This window comes from Pan troglodytes, chromosome 3 (assembly GCF_028858775.2).
Source record: "Pan troglodytes isolate AG18354 chromosome 3, NHGRI_mPanTro3-v2.0_pri, whole genome shotgun sequence".
In the NCBI taxonomy this organism is placed as follows: domain Eukaryota; kingdom Metazoa; phylum Chordata; class Mammalia; order Primates; family Hominidae; genus Pan; species Pan troglodytes.
The window spans coordinates 152,206,619-152,226,486 of record NC_072401.2 but is presented as its reverse complement, the minus strand read 5'-3'; the positions used below and the strand labels follow the sequence as shown (position 1 = coordinate 152,226,486).

Here is a 19,868-nt window from a genome sequence, read left to right as displayed (position 1 = left end):
TTGGCCTGTAATATTGTTTAGTTGTGGCATCACGGTAATGCTTACGTGACAGAATGAGTTTTGAAGTTGTTTTTTCCTCTTCTATTTCCTGGAAAAGATGATATACAATTATTATTTCACCCTTAAATGTTTGGTGGAACTCATGAGTGAAGCCATTTAGGCCAAGAGTTTTGTTTCTGGGAAGGTTTTTTTGTAAAACTTTGAATTCAGTTTCCTTAACAGATAAAGTGCTATTCAGGTTATCTTTTTGTTAATGAGTTTTGGTAGTTTGCATCTTTCACAAAATTTGTTTATTTCATCTAAGTTGTCCCTTCATTCATTCTTGATACTGGCATTTACTTCTTTTTCTCCCTCTGGACCAGTCTGGTTAGAGATTTTATTTATTTTTCTATTGCTTTTTCTGTTTTCAATTCCTATGATCTTTGCTTTCCATACTATATTTTTTCTATTTGATTTAGATTTAATTTATCTTCCTTTATAGTAACTTAAGGTGCAAACTTTAAACTATTGATTTAAGAACTTTTTTCTTTTTAATATAAGCATTTAGCACTACAAATTTTTCTCAAAGCACTGATTTAGCTGGGTCCAACACATTTTTATATATTGTTTTTATTTTCATCCCATTTAAATGTTTTCTAATTTCTCTTGTAAATTGCTTTTTGACCCATGGATTATTTAGAAATATGTTGTTTAGTTACCATGTATTTGGGGATTTGTCAGATGTCTTTCTTGTGTTTATTTCTAGTTTAATTCCATTGTGGTTGAGGAACATACGCTGTATGATTTCAGTTCTTTTCAGTTAGTGAGAATTTGTTCGATGGCTCAGAATATAGTCTACCTTGATTAATGTTCCATGTGCATTTGAAAAGAGTGCATATTCTGTTGTTAAGTATTGTTCTATAAATATCAATTAAGTAAAATTGGTTGAAGATGTCGTTGCTCATGTCTTCTGTATCCGTACTGATTTCTACTTGTTCTGTTGAATCCTGAAAGAAGAGTGTTGAAGTCTCCAACTATAAGTTAGATTTGTCTATATTTTCTTTCAGTTCTGTTAGTTTTTCTATTTGTTTGTTCTGTTTTGTTTTGTTTTGTTTTTGAGACAGAGTCTTGCCCTGTCACTCAGGCTGGAATGCAATGGTGCCATCTTGGCTCATTGCAACCTCTGCCTCCTGGGTTCAAGCAATTCTCATGCCTCGCCTCTTGAGTAGCTAGGATTACAGGCATGTGCCACCCTGCCCAGCTAATTGTATTTTCAGTAGAGACAGGTTTCGCCGTGTTGGCCAGGCTGGTCTCAAACTCCTGGCCTCAAGTGATTTGTCTGGCTTGGCCTCCCAAAGTGCTAGGATTATAGGTGTAAGCCACCCCACCTCACCAAAATTCTGTTAGTTTTTATTTTACGTGTTTTCAAGTTTATTTTTGGGTACATGTTATGGGTTGAATTTTGTTTCCAAAAAGATATGTTGAAGTCCTAACCTCCAGGTACCTATGAATGTGACCTTATTCATAAATAGGGTTTTTGAAGATGAAATCAAGTTAAGATAAGGTCATTAGGGTGGGCCCAAATCCAATATGACTGGTGTTCTTGTATGAAAACGTCATATAAAGACAGACATACAGGGAGAGAACACTATATGACGATGGAAGCAGATATTAGAGTTGTGTTGCTGCAAGCCAAGGAACAGCTGAGCCTACCAGAACCTGGAAGAGGCAAGGAAAGATCCTCCTCTAGAGGCTTCAAAGAGAGCATGAACCTGCCAACAACTTGATTTCAGATTTCTAGCCTCAAGAACTCTGAGGCAATAAGTTTATATTGTTTTAAGCCACCTAGTTTGTGATATTTAGTTATAGGAGCCCTAGGAAACTAATAAAGTGCATACACTCTTGAAATTGTTATTTTTTTGATAAAAGAATTCATTTTTCATTATGCAGTGTCCCTCTTTATACTTAGTAATATTTCATGTTCTGAAATCTACTTTTTCTGATGTTAATATCCCAGGAGGGCATTATTTTGATTATTACTTGCAGCATTTTTTCTATTATTTTAAGAAGCCTGTCTATGGCTTTATATTTAACTTTTTTTTAATGGACAACATATAATAGAGCCTTGCTTTCATGCCCAGTCTGACAATCTGTGCATTTTAATTGGGGTGTTGAGGTCATTTACATTTAATGTAATTTTTTATGTGGTTGGCTTAAATCTACCTTCTTGCTGTTTTTTATTCTACACATCAGTTCTTTGTACTTTGTCTCCCTTTATGTGCTTCTTTTAGATTATTTTTATGATTCTATTTTATCTGAGATAGGAGAACAGTATAGGCTGGGATATGAATAAGATTTTATGCCCAAAGAAGTATATGCTTCTTCTTATGTCAGGTAGTTAGTGTGGGGAGTTCAGTCAATCTAGTCAATAGATAAGCTTAGTTAGGTTTGTTATTGCTATTATTACCTTAAATACAGTATAAACTTCAAATTCCTCTGTAAGAATTTGGCGTGGGTGGTGGATGTTTTTTCTCACTGTTCTTGCTCTACTCTCTAGCCGACCCTCTATGCCTGTGCCACAGAGGCATTTTTCTATGTACTTTTCTGGGTTTTTTTTTTCCAGAAGTAGATTGCTGTTGTTGGTAACTCAGTGCCAGGCTTGTTGTGGGGTGGATCGGGTAGCTCCTCAGTTCTCCTGATTCATCCTCATTCTTAAGTAGATCCCATTGAAATGGTCCTCAGGTACGGACTTTCTCAGTGTTCTTGCCTCTACCCCTCATGGCATCCACAGGAAAGAATTTCCTATCCTTCTCCCAGTAGTAGCAGACCTCTTCTTTGCATCAGTGCAGGACATGTCTTCTGAAAGGGCTTTTGCTTTTACCCTACCCCAGAAGCAGTGGATCTTTGCCTGGGTCCTAGGGGCGGTACACAGGATTTTCTATCCCTCTTCCTGCGGTAGATTAGTTTTGCTCCTGCTCTTTCCCTATGTGCAAGTTGATATTTGCTTAGGCCCTGGAATGAGAGTTTGGTGTTCCCCTCCCATCAGCTTAAGGATTTTGATTTCTGTTTTGTTGCCATTCCCAGTAACTGTAAATCATATCCTGTGTGCCTGTGTCACCTAGAGAGCCACCCCCTGGTCTTCTACCTTGCCTCAGTCGTATTCTCTCTCATGAGCAATGGGAGAGGCCCGTGGAAAAGAGCTTACAAGTGCATGCAAACTCCCGTGTGTTTCTACATTGATCTATTCACCCAACACTGGTATTTAGAAATTCTTTATAAATTTTAGCAGATTCTTCTTTCCTGCTCACCGCCCCCCCCCCTTTTTTTTTTTTTTTGAAACACTGTTTCACTCTTATCGCTCAGACTGGAGTGCAAGGGCATGATCTTGGCTCACTGCACCCTCTGCCCTCTGGGTTCAAGCAATTCTCCTGCCTCAGCCTCCCAAGTAGCTGGTATTACAGGTACCTGCCACCATGCCTGGCTAATTTTTGTATTTTTATTAGAGATGGGGTTTCACCATGTTGGCCAGGCTGGTCTCTAACTCCTGACCTCCAGTGATCCACCTGCCTCGGCCTCCCGAAGTGCTGGGATTACAGGTGTGAGCCACCATGCCCGGCCTTCTTCTTACCTACTTTTATGTTGACTACCTCTTCCTCCCATGCTTTGCCAAAATTATAGCAGTTTATACCATCTCTCGTTGAAGAGGCCTGTAACTTTTTGGAATTTACTTCATTTGGTTGTCTTTTACCTCAGCTCTCTGATTAGTACAAAAATGGTTATCATCCTTTAGTCTTTTTATTGTTGTTACAATGACAGCAACATTCCCTGATACTTTCTACATTTTTATATGAAGGTAGAACTGCATTATTCTTTGTGGTACCGAAATTGCCACAACTTTGTCCAGTGAGGTCTCTTTAAGAAGGGTCTTTTGTCCCTTAGATACAATCCCATTAATATTTGACAAATCCTTTGCCTTCTGGCACAACAAGGTGTCCTAGGCTATTTTGTATATTTCCTGCCCCAGAATTAGAATCAGCGATTTGTTTAAGGACCTCTGGTTCCTTTTAATAGAAAATGGTCAACTTAGCTAGCTTTTTAAATATGAAATTACCCATTTTGGATACATGGTTAATGGACTTCTTAGGCTTCTCTTCCTGTGAATTGTCTAGTGCATTCTTTGACATCCACATGTTGTTAAATCACTTTTTAAAATGAGCTTCTTAAGTAATGTCAAATTTGAAAGTTTTAAAAAAGGTGCCTCATTTGGGAAAAGGAGCGTGGATGGTGGAACCATAGTTTTGCCATCTATTACCAGAGTGAGGTAGTTTATAAAACTTTATATTCTATTTTATAAGTGATTGTAATCTCAATATTGATCTCAAAATATGAAGAAATACTCTATATTTACCTTATGAATTAATTTCGTTTCCTCTTGATGTGGTATCTTGAGGTTCTCCAGAGAAACAGAACCAATAGGAGTTATCTATGTATCTGTATCCAAAAAGAGATTTATTATGAGAAATTGGCTGATGTGATTAGGGAGGCTGAGAAGTCCCACAGTCTGCCATCTGCAGGCTGGAGACCCTGGAAAGCTGGTGGTGTAATTCATTGCAGGTCTAAAGGCCTGAGAACCAGGGGAGCTGATGGTGTAAATCCCAGACTGACAACAGGAACAGATGAGATGAGCTGTCTCAGCTTCAGCAGTGAGACAGGAAAAAAAGGGCAAATTCCTCCTTTCTCTGCATTTTCTTCTATTCAGATCCTCAGCAGATTGGATGATGCCCACCCACATTGGAGAAAGAAATCTTTATACTGTGTCCACTAGTTTAAAGGCTAATCTCACCTGGAAACATCCTCACAGACATACCAAGAAATAATGCTTAATCTCTGCACCCTGTGGCCCAGTCAAGTTGACACATAAAATTATTTCATATGATTTGTGTTACATGACGTTATTTTTTTTCCAGTTGATAAAGGGAAGGTAGTAACTTATAAACTGAACAAAGGATTTTTATTATGTTTTATGCTATGTTTTATTTCTTTTTGTCTTAAATTGTAGAGGCAGCCCAAAACCCTGTCCAGCTATTGCAGGTGCAGTGGTTTCTAAATCCGAGTTTTACTGGCTTATTTCTAGTCCCTCATAAGTATTGATTATCACTGTACTACAATTAAATGACTAAATTTAACCCCCTCCCCCACCATATAGATCAGATATATAGTTGTAGAGGGAAAAGTACAATAAAATTTTCATTTTAAAAGGGGTAAAATGTAAGTTCTCTATGTTGATGACTATCCCAACATACCCTCTTGCACAGAGACATAAGGTAAATTTTAGATAGCAGTTGTGAATCTCATCGGCCTTTGTTTTTTGACTCATTTCGCCAGCAATGGAGCAAAGTTTTTGGTCAGCAATCTGGCTGCTCCCGTTTTATTCAACTAGTGGATTTTGCTTTCCTTGAGGGAGCACTGGGGAGGAATATACAGGGACTGGACTATTTTAGCAGAGTCTGCTTTTTGGTATAAGGGCTTCATTTTGGGGATTGTCTTAGAGGTTGAATATCATTGACCTTCCTTGCCAGGATTGGGCTTTTTCTAGGAATACAACTGCAATGTAACTGCCTGTCAGTCCTCACATTGCTAATAATCAACTCCAAAAGTGTTATCAACATTTACCAGCTCTTATGTATGACCCATGGCTATTCTTAAGTCATGAGAATTATTAGAGTGTCTTCTGTTGTACTTATGGAATCATTAGAGATTATCTTGTTAAATTGATTCCAGTTGCCCTGTTTCTTCTGAAAGCTACCACATAGGCTCATTTACATTTGCCAAACAATATTTTATCTCCTTGTTTGATATTTGAAGTACACTATAGTTTTAAAATGCCTTACAACTCAGATGCCTGGCTCTCTCTGTGTTCTTTAACATAATTTTTAAAATCAATCTCCCTTCATCGATTTTCCCCTTACCCTTCCTGGCCTCAGATAACCACCAGTCTAACTCTTAATCTTTATGAGATCCACTTTTTTTTTTTAGCTTCAAAATATGAGTGAGAACATGTGATATTTATCTTTCTGTGCTTGGCTTATTTCCCTTAACATAATGCCTCTAGTTCCATCCATGCCTTATATATTGACATCTTTAACTTATCCTACTTTATGTCTAATTTTTGTATTAAGATTTAGTATTTTTCCAGCCAAGGGTGGTGGCTCATGGCTGTAATCCCAGCACTTAGGAAGGCTGAGGAGGGAGTATTGTTTGAGGCCAGGAGTTCAAGGCCAGCCTGGGTCTACAAAAAACTAAAAAATTATGTCAGTGTGGTAGCATGCACCTGTAGCCCTAGCTGCTCAGGAGGCTGAGGCAGAAGAATCGTTTGAGCCCAGGAGTTCGAGGCTGCAGTGAGCTATGGCTGTATCACTGCATGTGAGCCTGGGTAACAGAGTAAGAGCCTGTCTCTAAATAAATAAACACATTTTTAAAACGATTTAATATTTTTTCCAAAAAGCAATTTATTAGTCTAAAACAGAATAAAATAACTATTTTTACTAATCTTTATGGATTTGGAATCCTCCTTGCTTTTTATAATCATATATTTTGTTGTGCTTCACATGCAAATCATTGAAATATTTAGTGCCATTAGCCCAGGCTTAAGCTAAACAATAAGCACACAGTTTCCCAACTCAGTGTTGAACAAAACAACATATATATATGTGTGTGTATATATATGTGTATATATATATATATATATAGAGAGAGAGAGAGAGAGAGAGAGAGAGAGAGAGGTTTTCCGAAATTAGAACTAGTTTTATTATATTCAGATGACTTTCAAAGCAAATAGAAAATGAATTTCAAAAGCTGAATGTTTCTCAAGTAGTTCCCAATTTTGTTTTATGTTTCTGGTTTATAGAAGCTAGCAGAATGTTGATATGTATGCCACTAATGACTTATCTTAAAAGCATATAGATTTATTTGATTTTAATGGCCTTAACTGGTTTTTTAAGTGGGCAGATGAATATATCTGCAAATTGATAGATCTTGTTATATCAGCATTCTTTATCATTTTCATAATAACTTAAAACATTTTTAGTAATTATCCTTGGATTTTTTGGACTGTCTATGGGGTTGTTATAGGCATTTAGCTCAGCAGTGGCATTGGATTAATAGATTATTTTTAACAGTTTATGTGATTTTCTCAAAATGAGATAAACACCTGTAGAAAAATTACTTAATACTTACTGTGTAGCTGAATAACATAGAACTATGAAGACATCACTAGTAAATCTATCAGTGCAAGCATTTGAAATGATTTAGATTCTACATAGGCACAATAAGCAAAATGGAATACTTTCTTTTCCCCAAGATGTGTTTGCTAAATTGAAATGGTGTAGTGAGTATATATTTAATGCCACTTGTAAGAAGATGTGTTTTCAAGGGATTAAAAAGTGTTCTGGTACTTGACAACAAAAGTGCTTATTTGTTAACTCTAAAAGTCACAGTGGTGTGCTGATGAAATTTTTTTCTTGACAGTATTAAATAAAATCTAGAGCATGTGAGGATAAGTGCCAAACCATTTCGGCCTTATATAGCTATAACGAAATACCCTAAAAGCCAAGGTTGAGTGAAAATGCTGATCAGGCTGCTTGTTATACTTGTCATTTAGATAAAAGAGCTGCTACAGTTGAAACAAAATAGTTGCTGCACCCCCTAACAGTGGCAATGTTGCTGAAATGACAGACACTATTTATTTATTTATTTATTTTCTTCACTAGAGTGGTGGAGGAGGAAGGCAGGTGATGGAGACACTGGGAATCAAATTCATTGGCTTCTATAAAAAGCCTCAGCAACACAGAAAATTAAGGGCTCTCATTTGGGTTCATGGAAAAGATAGAGAAGAAAAAAACAGAAAAGTTAAAAGGAAGATAAGGCAATAAACTTTGGTGACAACATTTACCTTTTTTGTTCACATTTTTTAAAAAAACTGTATTTGCCAAGCATGTTTTTGATGTCCCCAAGATAAAATACGCTTTTTAAAAAAATTCGGTTTTGATGCCTTCTTCTAAGGTGATATCCACAGACATTATATAAGTAGGGATAAAAACTTTAATAGTATTTTTTCAAAAGAGCATTTAATCTAAAGCTCCCATGAAAGGATTCTAATGGCCTTGCAGAGGCAGCTTACCAGTCCACACAACCCAAATCACTCTGGGATTTGCTAGTCAGTTTGGTTGGAGGTGGCTTAAAAAAAAAATATATATATATATATATATATATTTTTTTTTTTTTAAATTATACTTTAAGTTCTAGGATACATGTGCACAACATGCAGGTTTATTACATATGTATACATGTGCCATGTTGGTGTGCTGCACCCATTAACTCATCATTTACATTAAGTATATCTTCTAATGCTATCCCTCCCCCCTGCTCCCACCCCACAACAGGCGCCAGTGTATGATGTTCCCCTTCCTGTGTCCAAGTGTTCTCATTGTTCAGTTCCCACCTATGAGTGAGAACATGCGGTGTTTGGTTTTTTGTCCTTGCAATAGTTTGCTGAGAATGATGGTTTCCAGCTTCATCCATGTTCCTACAAAGGACATGAACTCATCCTTTTTTATGGCTGCATAGTATTCCATGGTGTATGTATATGTGCCACATTTTTTAATCCAGTCTATTATTGTTGGACATTTGGGTTGGTTCCAAGTCTTTGCTGTTGTGAGTAGTGCCGCAGTAAACATACGTGTGCATGTGTCTTTATAGCAGCATGATTTATATTCCTTTGGGTATATACCCAGTAATGGGATGGCTGGGTCAAATGGTATTTCTAGTTGTAGATCCCTGAGGAATCACCACCCTGTCTTCCACAATGGTTGAACTAGTTTACAGTCCCACCAACAGTGTAAAAGTATTCCTATTTCTCTACATCGTCTGCAGCACAGCAGTTAGAATGGCGATCATTAAAAAGTCAGGAGGTGGCTTTTAATCTTGCTGCTGCCACTGGCTGGTAACCAACCACTGATAGTCATTTACTTTCTCCCGAACTGTTTTTTTCACCTGCAAATTGGGGATGCTAATTGGTCTTTGTATTAAGAGTTGTTGTAAAGATAATGAGATGATTTATGTAAGACTCGTAGAACCTTTGCTTATATTCAGCAAATAGTAGCATTGTCATCAGATAAAATGGCACCTTTGACATATATATCATAGTTTTTTCCTGGAGTCTTCTCAGACCAAATCATTATTCCCTAATCAAGAATGACCATCTTTTATGATGTAACATTTCCTGATAGTGTATCCTCTTTTATTCTCTGAATTTGAAGTTTTTTACTTAATCTGTTAACATATATCAGATGCTTGATGATATTCTGTCCTTTAACCTGACATTTTTATAGCATAGAAGAACATTGAGTTCAGCCATCTTGTATTCTATTCCTTACTAGTTTTTTCCCCTTACTTTGCAGTGGTTTCTTTTGTTTCCTGTGGCCTACCCTACTTTTAGGGAAGAATGAAATAACATATAACCTCTAATTGCATACACCTTCTTCAGTACTGTAAGGCAGGCTTTATCTGTCATCACGAAATTAAAGGATGTTTCTGATTTCCCAGTCATATCAAATGAAGATTACATTGGCAGATGGCTTTCAGCCAGTCATCAGGATCCTAAGCAGGGTTGTAAAGTAGTCCTGCTCTTTTGCCTCCCCTTCCTGAGCTTCTTTTCAGTTTTGACATCTTTTCTTCACTCCTCTGTATACCCACAGAATGTATCTTGATAAAATACTATGCCTAAGCATTTTCAAGCACCCTATTTCTTAGTGTTTTGGTTTAGAGTTACCTTTTTTTCCTTTTCTTTAACCCCAGTCTTTTCTGCTTCTCATCTCCAAATGTTGGAGTTTAATGATTTTCCAAAGAAAGCCTTTACAGAAAGGTGTGAAAAACTCCTTTGAGACTTTTGGGTTTTAAAAGAGAAGTTAGCTAACACAAGCAAATCTCTGCTTTGTAAAAAATCTGAGATTTCCTGCCAATTTCCCAGAACTTTCTTACCTTCAATAACTATAAGTATAGTCCAGTAGTTTGGAATTTCACTTCTGAAAGGTTGATATTAATTGTAATCATTCATATATAAATTTCAGAAGGAAAGAAGGAATTATAGTTATGGTATATAACCACATTAATAGCAGCTACACTTGTTAAGTATTTTTTTTGTGTGTGCCAGGAACTCTTCTAAGTGCTTTACTTATATTGGCCTTTAAATCAACCTGTTAAGTAAAGAAATATTTGAAAAATTGAGATTACAGCACATTTTTGAAATGAGGAAAACCAACTTGCAATACAATAGTTTTAAATACATAACATGGCCCAGAGAAGGACTTTTGAGTACTAGGTTTGAGTCTTCTAGATTTATGTTGATTTCGAGCTAGGTTACTCAATTCATTTCTTTATTATTAAAATAGGAATATCTAGATTACCTATTTATTATGAGAATGTATAATAATGTTTAATAAATTACAAAATGTAAGCTGGAGGTGGTATTCTTAATTAGATAACTTCAGGTAAGAGTTCCTAAAATTTTAATAAAGAAAGAAAAAACAGATACCTTTTTACAGCTTTTACTAATATTAGACCAAAGTCTGTTGTGTGCTTTTAAAGGAGTCTGTTAATTGAAACTGTTTGTTTATAAATAATATAGTAGGAGATGATTATAAGTTGCTTGATATTTCTTATGCTTTTCATAGTAAAATTTGGAGGCCCCTGGATTTTTGAAAAGTAATTTTGTTTTGATTATGTTCTTAAGGTAGTAAAATTCATTGATGGGGACTACTGTTTACTCTTAGGCTTCTTACAGATCATCCACAGTACTATATGTTCTTATCCTGCTTTGTCTTTAGAGGATTGTGATGTTTAATCACGGTCTTTCCTAATAGATCCCATTAATTTCATCAGGCTTACTTAGTGCCTTTTTTATTAAATATTCTTCATCAAATAACCTGAAAAAAATAATAATTATCATCATTATTATTATGTACCAGGCACTGAACTGATCACTTTATATGCAGGGATTTTGTTAACTAGCAAAATTACTTCTCAAAGAACGTAACAAAAAATGTTTTTTTAATTGCAGTCTTCTTACAAAACTAATTTTACAGGTTTTATTTTGCATATCCTGTTTTGAAAGATATCATTACTATCTCATAAGCAGAATATTTATTATTCTACCACAGATGTCAACTTTGCTATTTGTGAAATTATTAAAATATCCTAAATACAGTGATTTTTGGCTATTCATACCATTTCCAAGAGTTTTGGTTTTCTTTAATTTGTCTTTTCCTACTTTAATCTAAGTTTTTATTTCTGTTTTTTGTTTTGTTTGAGACAGGGTCTCACTCTGTCACCCAGGCTGTGAGTACAGTGGCGCGATTACAGCTCACTGCAGCCTCAACCTCCTGGACTCAAGCGATCCTCCCAAGTAGTTGGGACTATAGGCATACACCACCAAGCCCATCTGATTTCTGATTTTTTGTAGAGACAGGATCTCATCATGTTGCCCAGGCTGGTCTCACACTCCTGGGCTCAAGTTATTCTCCTGCTTCAGCCTGCCAAAATGCTGGGATTACAGGCAGAGCCACTGTGCCTGTCCTTTATTTATATTTTTAACATAATATTTTGTTGTTAGACCTAATACTCTACATTTTAAATTATTCTATTCTATTTTACTTAAACCTATTTTTCATTGTATTGTGATTGAGATTTTTTCTTAGTTTGTAGAGTTAAGAAAACCTTCTATAATTCTATTTATTTGTTAGCTTTTTGTGGTGTTTAAAATTATTTTTCTGTATTCTAGAGCTATTTGTGTTTACCTGGAATTATACCACTTTTATACTTTCTAATCAATACTTATTTTTACTGATTTTTTAAAATTAATTACGACCATTTTTAATGGCCAGTATTTTGAGTCACTTTCCTTTAAAATCTTGCTTTTTAAGAAAAATACTTTGTCAAGCTTGTTACATTGTACAGTAAGCTCTATGTAGGATGATGGTGCTAGCATCTTCCCAAACTGACTTAGAATTTTGACTCTTAATATACTATATAAGTAAGAGGATCCATCAGCATTTACTTTTAGTTCTTTTGCAGAGATGAATAAACATCCTGAAATGCTGATTTAGACAATGTTTTAAAAATGCTTTGATGCACTTTGGTATATGACTGACTCTTGCTTAGTTAAATGTTTTGGAGCATTATAACATAGTTGAATTCAGCTCATCTTTTAAAGCAGTTGTCAGAAAAATATGGGCCAGCATGGTAGAATGTATTAGCTCAATACATTGTCTCCATTTTATTATGAAGCTGCTGAGGAAGCTGTGATATACAGCACTGTCATTACAGATCTATTGTTAGGATGGTTCCACAGTCTTCTTTGCACTGCCATTAATTTATAGCAGTAAACAATATGTAGCCTTCCAACTGCAGCAAAGCAGAATCTTTTAATGAGGTGGATGTTATTACCACAATAAATCAGTGCTTTCGCGTAATGTATAATTCAATGTGTGTATTCCCACTGTAACTTCTCTGAGTAAGCTGATAGTGTATCATTGTCATTGCACAGCTCCACTGGTCTTTTTTTTTTTTAACTTTCTTTTATTTGGGGACTTCTTTTTTATATGCTTGCAAATAAATGTGGTATGTCTTGATAGCTGTTGTATAGCAGGCTTCAGAAACCAACTGTAACAATAACAGCCAAAATCAATACTGTGGGTTCTACCAATATGGATCTCTGCAAGATGCCATTTTTTTTTCAGATGCTAGTGAAATCAATCCTAATTGGTTTTAGCATTATATTCAAGAAATGTGATTCTATAACTATTGATTTTGGGGGTTACTCATTTGGAGAGTAATAAAAATAGGAGCAGATAAAGTGAATACTTAATATGCTTCAGACCATACAAAAGGAGCATTGATTCTATTTTTAATTCATATAATTTGTCTTCTAGTGATTTTATTTCTTCTCTCTTTTTTTTTCCATGGCTCATTCTTTAGGGACAACAACTAAAATACATTTAAAGGCATTTCAAATTGGTTCTGTAACAAAGAAAGAATCCTTGGAGTCAGCTCCATTCTTAACTGGCACATATTTAGTAAGTCAGATATGGTTCTTTTGTACAGAAACTAATGCTTTAAAAGATAGCATTTTAAATTAGTTTACTGTGAAACTGACTTAAAATGGTAATTAAAGATTTTTAAAATTTTGCTTGTAAAGGAAAAAATGCCTTAAAATACAATAATATTCATTAAAACCAAGCTATTGAGTGATGATGCCAAAGATAGTTTTGAAAAAATAATTAACAATTTAATAAGGCTAACCAAAATGATAAATTTAAGATGTTGCTTAACATGTAATATGAAAAGCAGTTTAAAAACTGGTCTGAACATTGCTTCATTTTCAATAAAATATTTCTCAGTGCATCCCTTTTAAACCAATATTTTTGATTTATTTATTTTAACATTTTCTCCACAAATAATCAGATATTTTCTTTCTGTTATAAATAAGGAGTGATTAACTAATAGGTGTTCATAAATGATATAAGGCAAAAGACTGTTGTGTATCTTTTTTTAAATAGAGAATTTTTTATTTATTAATTTATTTAGAGACAGGACAGGGACTCTCTCCATCACCCAGGCTGGAGTACAGTGGCACAATCATAGCTCACTGTAGGCTTTAAGGTGATTGGGCTCATGTAATCCTCCTACCTCAGCCTCCTGAGTAGCTGGGATTACAGGGACATGCCACTATGCCCAGCCGATTTTTAAATTTTTTTGTAGAAACACGGTCTCACTATGTTGCACAGGCTGGTCTTGAACTCCTGGACTCAAACAATCTCCCACCTCGACCTCCCAGAGCACTGGGCTTATAGGTGTGAACCACTGCACCTGGCCTCTGTATCTTATGAAGAGAAGTAATCTTATATATCATGTCTTTTTCAGTGAGTGGGTACTTAACATTTTGAATAAGGAATAGAGATTTTCTAGAGATCAGAATGTTTTTTGAGAATGAATTGTTACTTAAAGCAGTTGATCTTAACATTTTTTGAGCCTTAGACTCCTTTGAGACTCTCAAGCATATTCTCTACGTCTTCATAAGGATATGTGCATGCATAGGCTTGATCACACAGAATTTTGCCTGCTATTTAATGGAGTTTGTGTATTACCTAAATGACAACAGCAGTAGCAATAATAAAGATACAGGTACCAACTAACATTTATTAAGCTTTATCTTATGCTAAGCAATTTGCTAAAGGCAGTTATTTCATTCAAACTCTTTTACCCAAATTCTAAACAATTATCTTAAAAACCATAGTTAGCATTCATTGAATGTTGTCACGCATAGTTTGTTGGACTTTAACGTACCTACTCATTTTTTGTCTTCCAAAACAACCTTTTGAATGAGTATTATTATCATTCCAGTGAGCTCAGGGTTTTCACCATGTTGCTATATTGCTCTGGGACCTCTGCTGTAAAGTATTATTTTCCAGTATAAGTTCATAATCTGTCTACTATTCTTTTTTTAATGTGATATATATATATATAGCATTATTTTTAATGTGATATTTTTAATTTTATATATATATAGAGAGAGAGAGTTCATGCCGGCATATTTTTAATCCTCTGGTTAAAGTATATACATATATATGTATATATCTATATATCCTATATAGATATATAGGCATATTTTTATCCTTTGTTTTCACTCACACTAGTAGAAATTTCTAGTTTCTTAACCCTGTTTTCCCACAATTTCTTCCTTTGTACTCCATCTCACCTATCTCCCAGTTTTGTTTCATCCTCTTCTAAGAACCCATTATAAGTCAGTCCTTCACCTTTAAGATTCTGTCTCTGGTTGTTGCTTCTAACTAACTAAATGTGGTTTTATAGGTGCTTTCCAAAGTGTTGTACAGCTGATATTTCACTTCATGTAATTGTCTTTATGTGATGCTTGTTATGGGATGATTAAACACCTATGTTCCACGAAAACTAGACTTATGGAGAAATGATGGGTTCATCCATTCACTTACTTATATGTTGTGTTTAACTTGTTGGAAAAAATATTGCCTTTTACTCCCAATATGATACTGTGTTGCAGCTTAAGTAGTATATATTTTTAAAATTCACTTTTATACCTACCAGTAGGATATCATCAGAAGAGAGGAAGACATGAAGGATGATTACATTGATGTATTCTTGGTTTTTTCCCTCCCTATTGGCAGCCAATAGGAGCTCTGAACCCAAAAAGAGCAGCATTCTTCGCTGAGCGTTACGAATCATGGGAAGATGATCAAGTTCCAAAGTTTCACTATGGTACTCATTACTCAACTGCAAGTTTTGTTCTTGCATGGCTGCTAAGAATAGTAAGTTCAATTTGAATAATACACCATGGCTAAATAAATTCAGTGTTGTGAAGGATATGCAAAAATTAGAACTCATAAGCATCTTTTTTTGAATACTAAAGAAGTCAGTTTAAATTATTGAAGTTCTAATTATAAATATCTCTATCTCTCATTTGGCTTGTATTGCCTTAAAAATGTTTAATCTGGAATTGTATGAATTTTTTTCTTAAATTTGCCCCTTCAGATGCTTGCTGTCTTACCAGATTCCAAATTGTAGCATAAATTCTTTTAAAATATAGTCTATTAAAATAAGAACTAAGTAAGTTGTTACTAACACAGACATGTACTTATATATTTTGGAAGGTTGTCCCAAATGGAATAAGGTAAGTTTGTTGGTAAAACTAAGGCTGTCGTGTATTGATAATATATTGGTTAAACAAGAAATGTTTCTGTGAAATTGAAAGGTGATTCATCTACTAGAAAGCAATTTCTTTGGGAAAGCATTAGCAGCACATCATTAATTAAAGCTTGTTAGAAGGATACAGGCAGACATAAATCCTAGAAGTAATTTATAGTGCTTAGCTAATTTCAAGCAATTATCCACTAATATGTGTTTAAGTGTTCTTTAACTAAGAGGAGGCTTTTAAATCATCCAAACATTTTTCTTTTCTTAATCATAAATTAAATATTGAGCCATAACAATAGGAAAACTGCATACTGGACTATTCTCTGTACTATGAAGAAAATACATCTAATTTATGTCTGTATGATATTAATACATTATTCTTGGAAAGGAAGGCTACCTGAAGAAAATGTTGCAAATACCAAATTTTTGAAATATTTAGAAATATTTCTTTTGAGGGAAAAATAACTTGAGAACATTAATGTAATAATTTAGACATAATTCTCATTGTATACCGAGTTTATATTACTAGTGAATGCCTATTAGTCATTAAAGTATTTAGTTCTAAGAATTTATAAAAACCACATTTTTATGCATGAGGGAACATATGGATTTTTTTAATTGCTATTTTTTAGGAACCCTTTACAACTTATTTCCTAAATTTGCAAGGAGGCAAATTTGATCATGCCGATCGAACTTTTTCATCAATTTCCAGAGCTTGGCGAAACAGTCAGCGTGATACCTCTGATATTAAGGTACAGAAATGTTTTGTTTTATAGTCGTTATTGCCAGTGCATTACTTGTTGAGTGAATGTTGAAAATTTTCTCTACTGCCATACAGCCCTATTTACAAAAGATAAATCTCAGAAGATAAGTCCTTAATTAAATGGCCAAGAATTATAGCATGTCTCTCTCTGTCTCTATCTCTTGTCTTTCCCTGGGAGTTTTTGTTGTTATTGTTTTGTTTTTGTTTTTGTTTTTGTTTTGGAGACAGAGTCTTCCTCTGTCCTTCAGGCTGGAGTGCAATGGCGTGATCTTGGCTCACTGCCACCTCCACCTCTAGGGTTCAAGCGATTCTCCTGCCTCAGCCTCCCAAGTAGCTGGGATTACAGGCATCTGCCACAACGCCTGGCTAGTTTTTTTGTATTTTTTTTTAGTAGAGACAGGGTTTCACCATGTTGGCCAGACTGGTCTGGAACTCCTGACCTCAAGTGATCTGCCTGCCTCAGCCTCCCAAAGTGTTGATATTACAGGTGTGAGCCACCGCGCCCGGCCTCTCCCTGTAAGTTCTACTTGACTGTCTCTCCTCTATCAGAATCTCTCCCTCCTCTCTCTCTTGTCTTTTGTTGTAGAGTGTTTTTTTAATTTTCCCTTTCTCTTTAGAATCTTTTTGTTGAAGGGAAAATATGGTAGGTAGTGTGAATGTAAAGCATGTAAGGCACCATGCGTAATGGGATTCCGGACTCTTTTTTTTTTTCTTGAAACAAGGTCTCGCTTTGTCACTCAGGCTAGAGGTGCAGTGGCACAATCACAATTCACTGTAGCCTCAACCTCGACCTTCCAGGCTCAAGTGATCCTCCTGCCTCAGCCTCCTGAGCAGCTGGGACCACTTATTTTTTGTAAAGATGGGGTCTCCCTATGTTGCCCAGGCTGGTCTTGAACTGTCTTACACGATCTTCCTTCCTCAGCCACCCAAAGTGCTGGGATTACAGGTGTGAGCCATTGTGCCTGGCTGGAATTCCAAACTCAGTGAACAAAATTACTATAGTCTGAAAAATACCATGAGAAAAATCTCAGACATAGATATTTAGATATCCTATGTACCGATTCTTAAAATAATTGTGTTTTGCCTGCTGCTAGTTCTAAAAGCATACCTGATTTTGCTTAGTAAAGGATTCCATTATTAATAAAGCAAAAACAAGAGTTATTCTATCTATATGCATGAAAGATCAAAGGATCAAAAACTGCACAGTAGCTAGTAATAATCCTTACTAGAATTTTGCTTCTACCTACAGAAATACAGTCTATTTTTTTTAAATGGTGTCTCTTTCTGCAAGGTGTACTGTGTTAGATCTATTAAGTATAATGAGATATCCCTATGGTTTTGAAGTTCCTTATAGTTCCATAGAGAAATATGACATATATAAATAATTATACCATATGGGAGAAAATAAGTGCCAGATGAGAAATATTGGAGTCCAAAAGGAGAAAAGTTATACTGCTAATGTGTATGTTACTGTAGAGTACTTAAAAATTTTTTCAGTATAATGACAATTGCATCTTGCTTTTAGGTATGATACTTTAAAGTCTACAAAATGTATTCACATCTTACTGTAGAGTACATTGCTTATGTGAAGGATACTTTATTAAAGAAGATTCTATTGTATACAAAAATAATCTTTTATTGGGACATCTATCAGGGTTTTTGATCTCACAAATAATATACTCTGATATACTCTTGAAAATTATATATCATACTCTTTAAAAATCACCAGTAAATAATTTTGAACTGGATGTTTAGATAAAAGTAAGAATGGTTAACAGATATAATAATTTTGTTAAATTTTACCTCTAATCTCAAAGCTGTTTAATTACTTATGTAACTCTTTTGAGAAATAATAAGAGAAATGAAAATATTGATAAGCCTGACATTTTGTTATGAAATTGAAGACTTATGTGTGGGTTTTTTTTTCTTTCCAAATTCCTTCATTTGTTAAGCATCTCATGACCAAATTTTAACCTCATACCTAAGTTTGCTACTAGAAATATAAACAAAAATGAAGTCATGAATTTGAATATTATGTTTTCCTGCTTTATAATAGCAATAGTAGGTATCTTCAGCTTTCTGCCTCTATCTGTACTAGACATTCCTGTTCATTGCTTTGATGGACAGGAAGTACATATGATAGATGCTAGTGGTTTTGTTTTGTCTTTTTCCTGAATCTCAGCCTTTTTCTTTCAAGATCCTTTAATTGGTTTGTGTCTGGTTTCATTTTCTCTAAAAATTCTTTAAAATACCCTACCTGTAAAAAAAATAAAAAAGAAACCTAAACAACTATAACATCAAAAGAAATCACTTGCTCTTCTTTACCTTTCTTCTTCCTTATTTTTCTTATTATTCTTGTTTCATCACAAATAATAAGGAGTCAAATCCAGCTCCCTCTTATGTTTGGAATATGTTTCATTATGTTTGGAAGCACAAAATTTTTTTCAGAACTTACTTTGTGAAGCCTACTGATATTTTTCCACCAATGTGTATATTCTCCTTCTCCATCTCCATCCCCATGCCCTAATATCTGTAGGATAGTAAGTAGGGCATTGAGAAATTACCCCCATTTTTATATTGATAACCAGCTAATTTGGGCCCTAAAACTTAGTGACTTTCAAATACTTTGACAACTGTATAATATATGGTTATACAGGCTATTTAAAGAACCTCCTGTTGGTTGGTCTTTCTAAAACAGGAGGAATTTAATCATGCCTCTGTTGTTGTTGTTTTGATCCTGTTTATTTTTAAAATGTTACATTTTGGTACCTTAGAAAGTATATTTAAATTATTATAATAGAGATAAATATATAAGAACACACTTAACACTTTGGGAAGCCAAGGCGGGTGGATCACGAGATCAGGAGATCAAGACCATCCTGACTAACACGGTGAAACCCCGTCTCTACTAAAAATACAAAAAATGTGGCGGGCACCTGTAGTCCCAGCTACTCGGGAGGCTGAGGCAGGAGAATGGCGTGAACCCAGGAGGCGGAGCTTGCAGTGAGCCGAGATAGCGCCACTGCACTCCAGCCTGGGTGACAGCGAGACTCTGTCTCAAAAAAAAAAAAAAAAAAAAAAGAACACACTTAAATTACTGTAATATATGTAAATATATGTAAATATTTCATTCAGCTATCACATTATATTTCAGGTGGAGTCATTATTAGTTATAATTGTCAACTTTATTTGTATTGTCTTGCTGGAGTTCCTAGAAATACTAAAGAAATGCTAAACAATAGAGAGGAGATGGTGAAATATGATGGTGGGGTGGTAGGAATCATTTTATTGAGTAGATCCTAAAGCATACCTTGCCTGATTAATATAGTATACATTCTGTAAA

At 35.0% G+C, this 19,868-nt stretch overlaps 1 protein-coding gene across 14 annotated transcripts in view; it reads left to right on the top strand.

Moving 5' to 3' along the window:
* LRBA (LPS responsive beige-like anchor protein) overlaps nt 1-19,868 on the top strand; it is a 761,353-nt gene that overhangs the window by 574,557 nt on the left and 166,928 nt on the right. For all 14 annotated transcript variants that reach the window (XM_063809071.1, XM_054683898.2, XM_526701.8 and 11 more), the window contains 2 exons: nt 15,237-15,377; nt 16,395-16,514. In XM_063809071.1, coding sequence (XP_063665141.1) covers nt 15,237-15,377; nt 16,395-16,514 — 261 coding nt within the window. The remainder of the gene's footprint in view (nt 1-15,236; nt 15,378-16,394; nt 16,515-19,868) is intronic.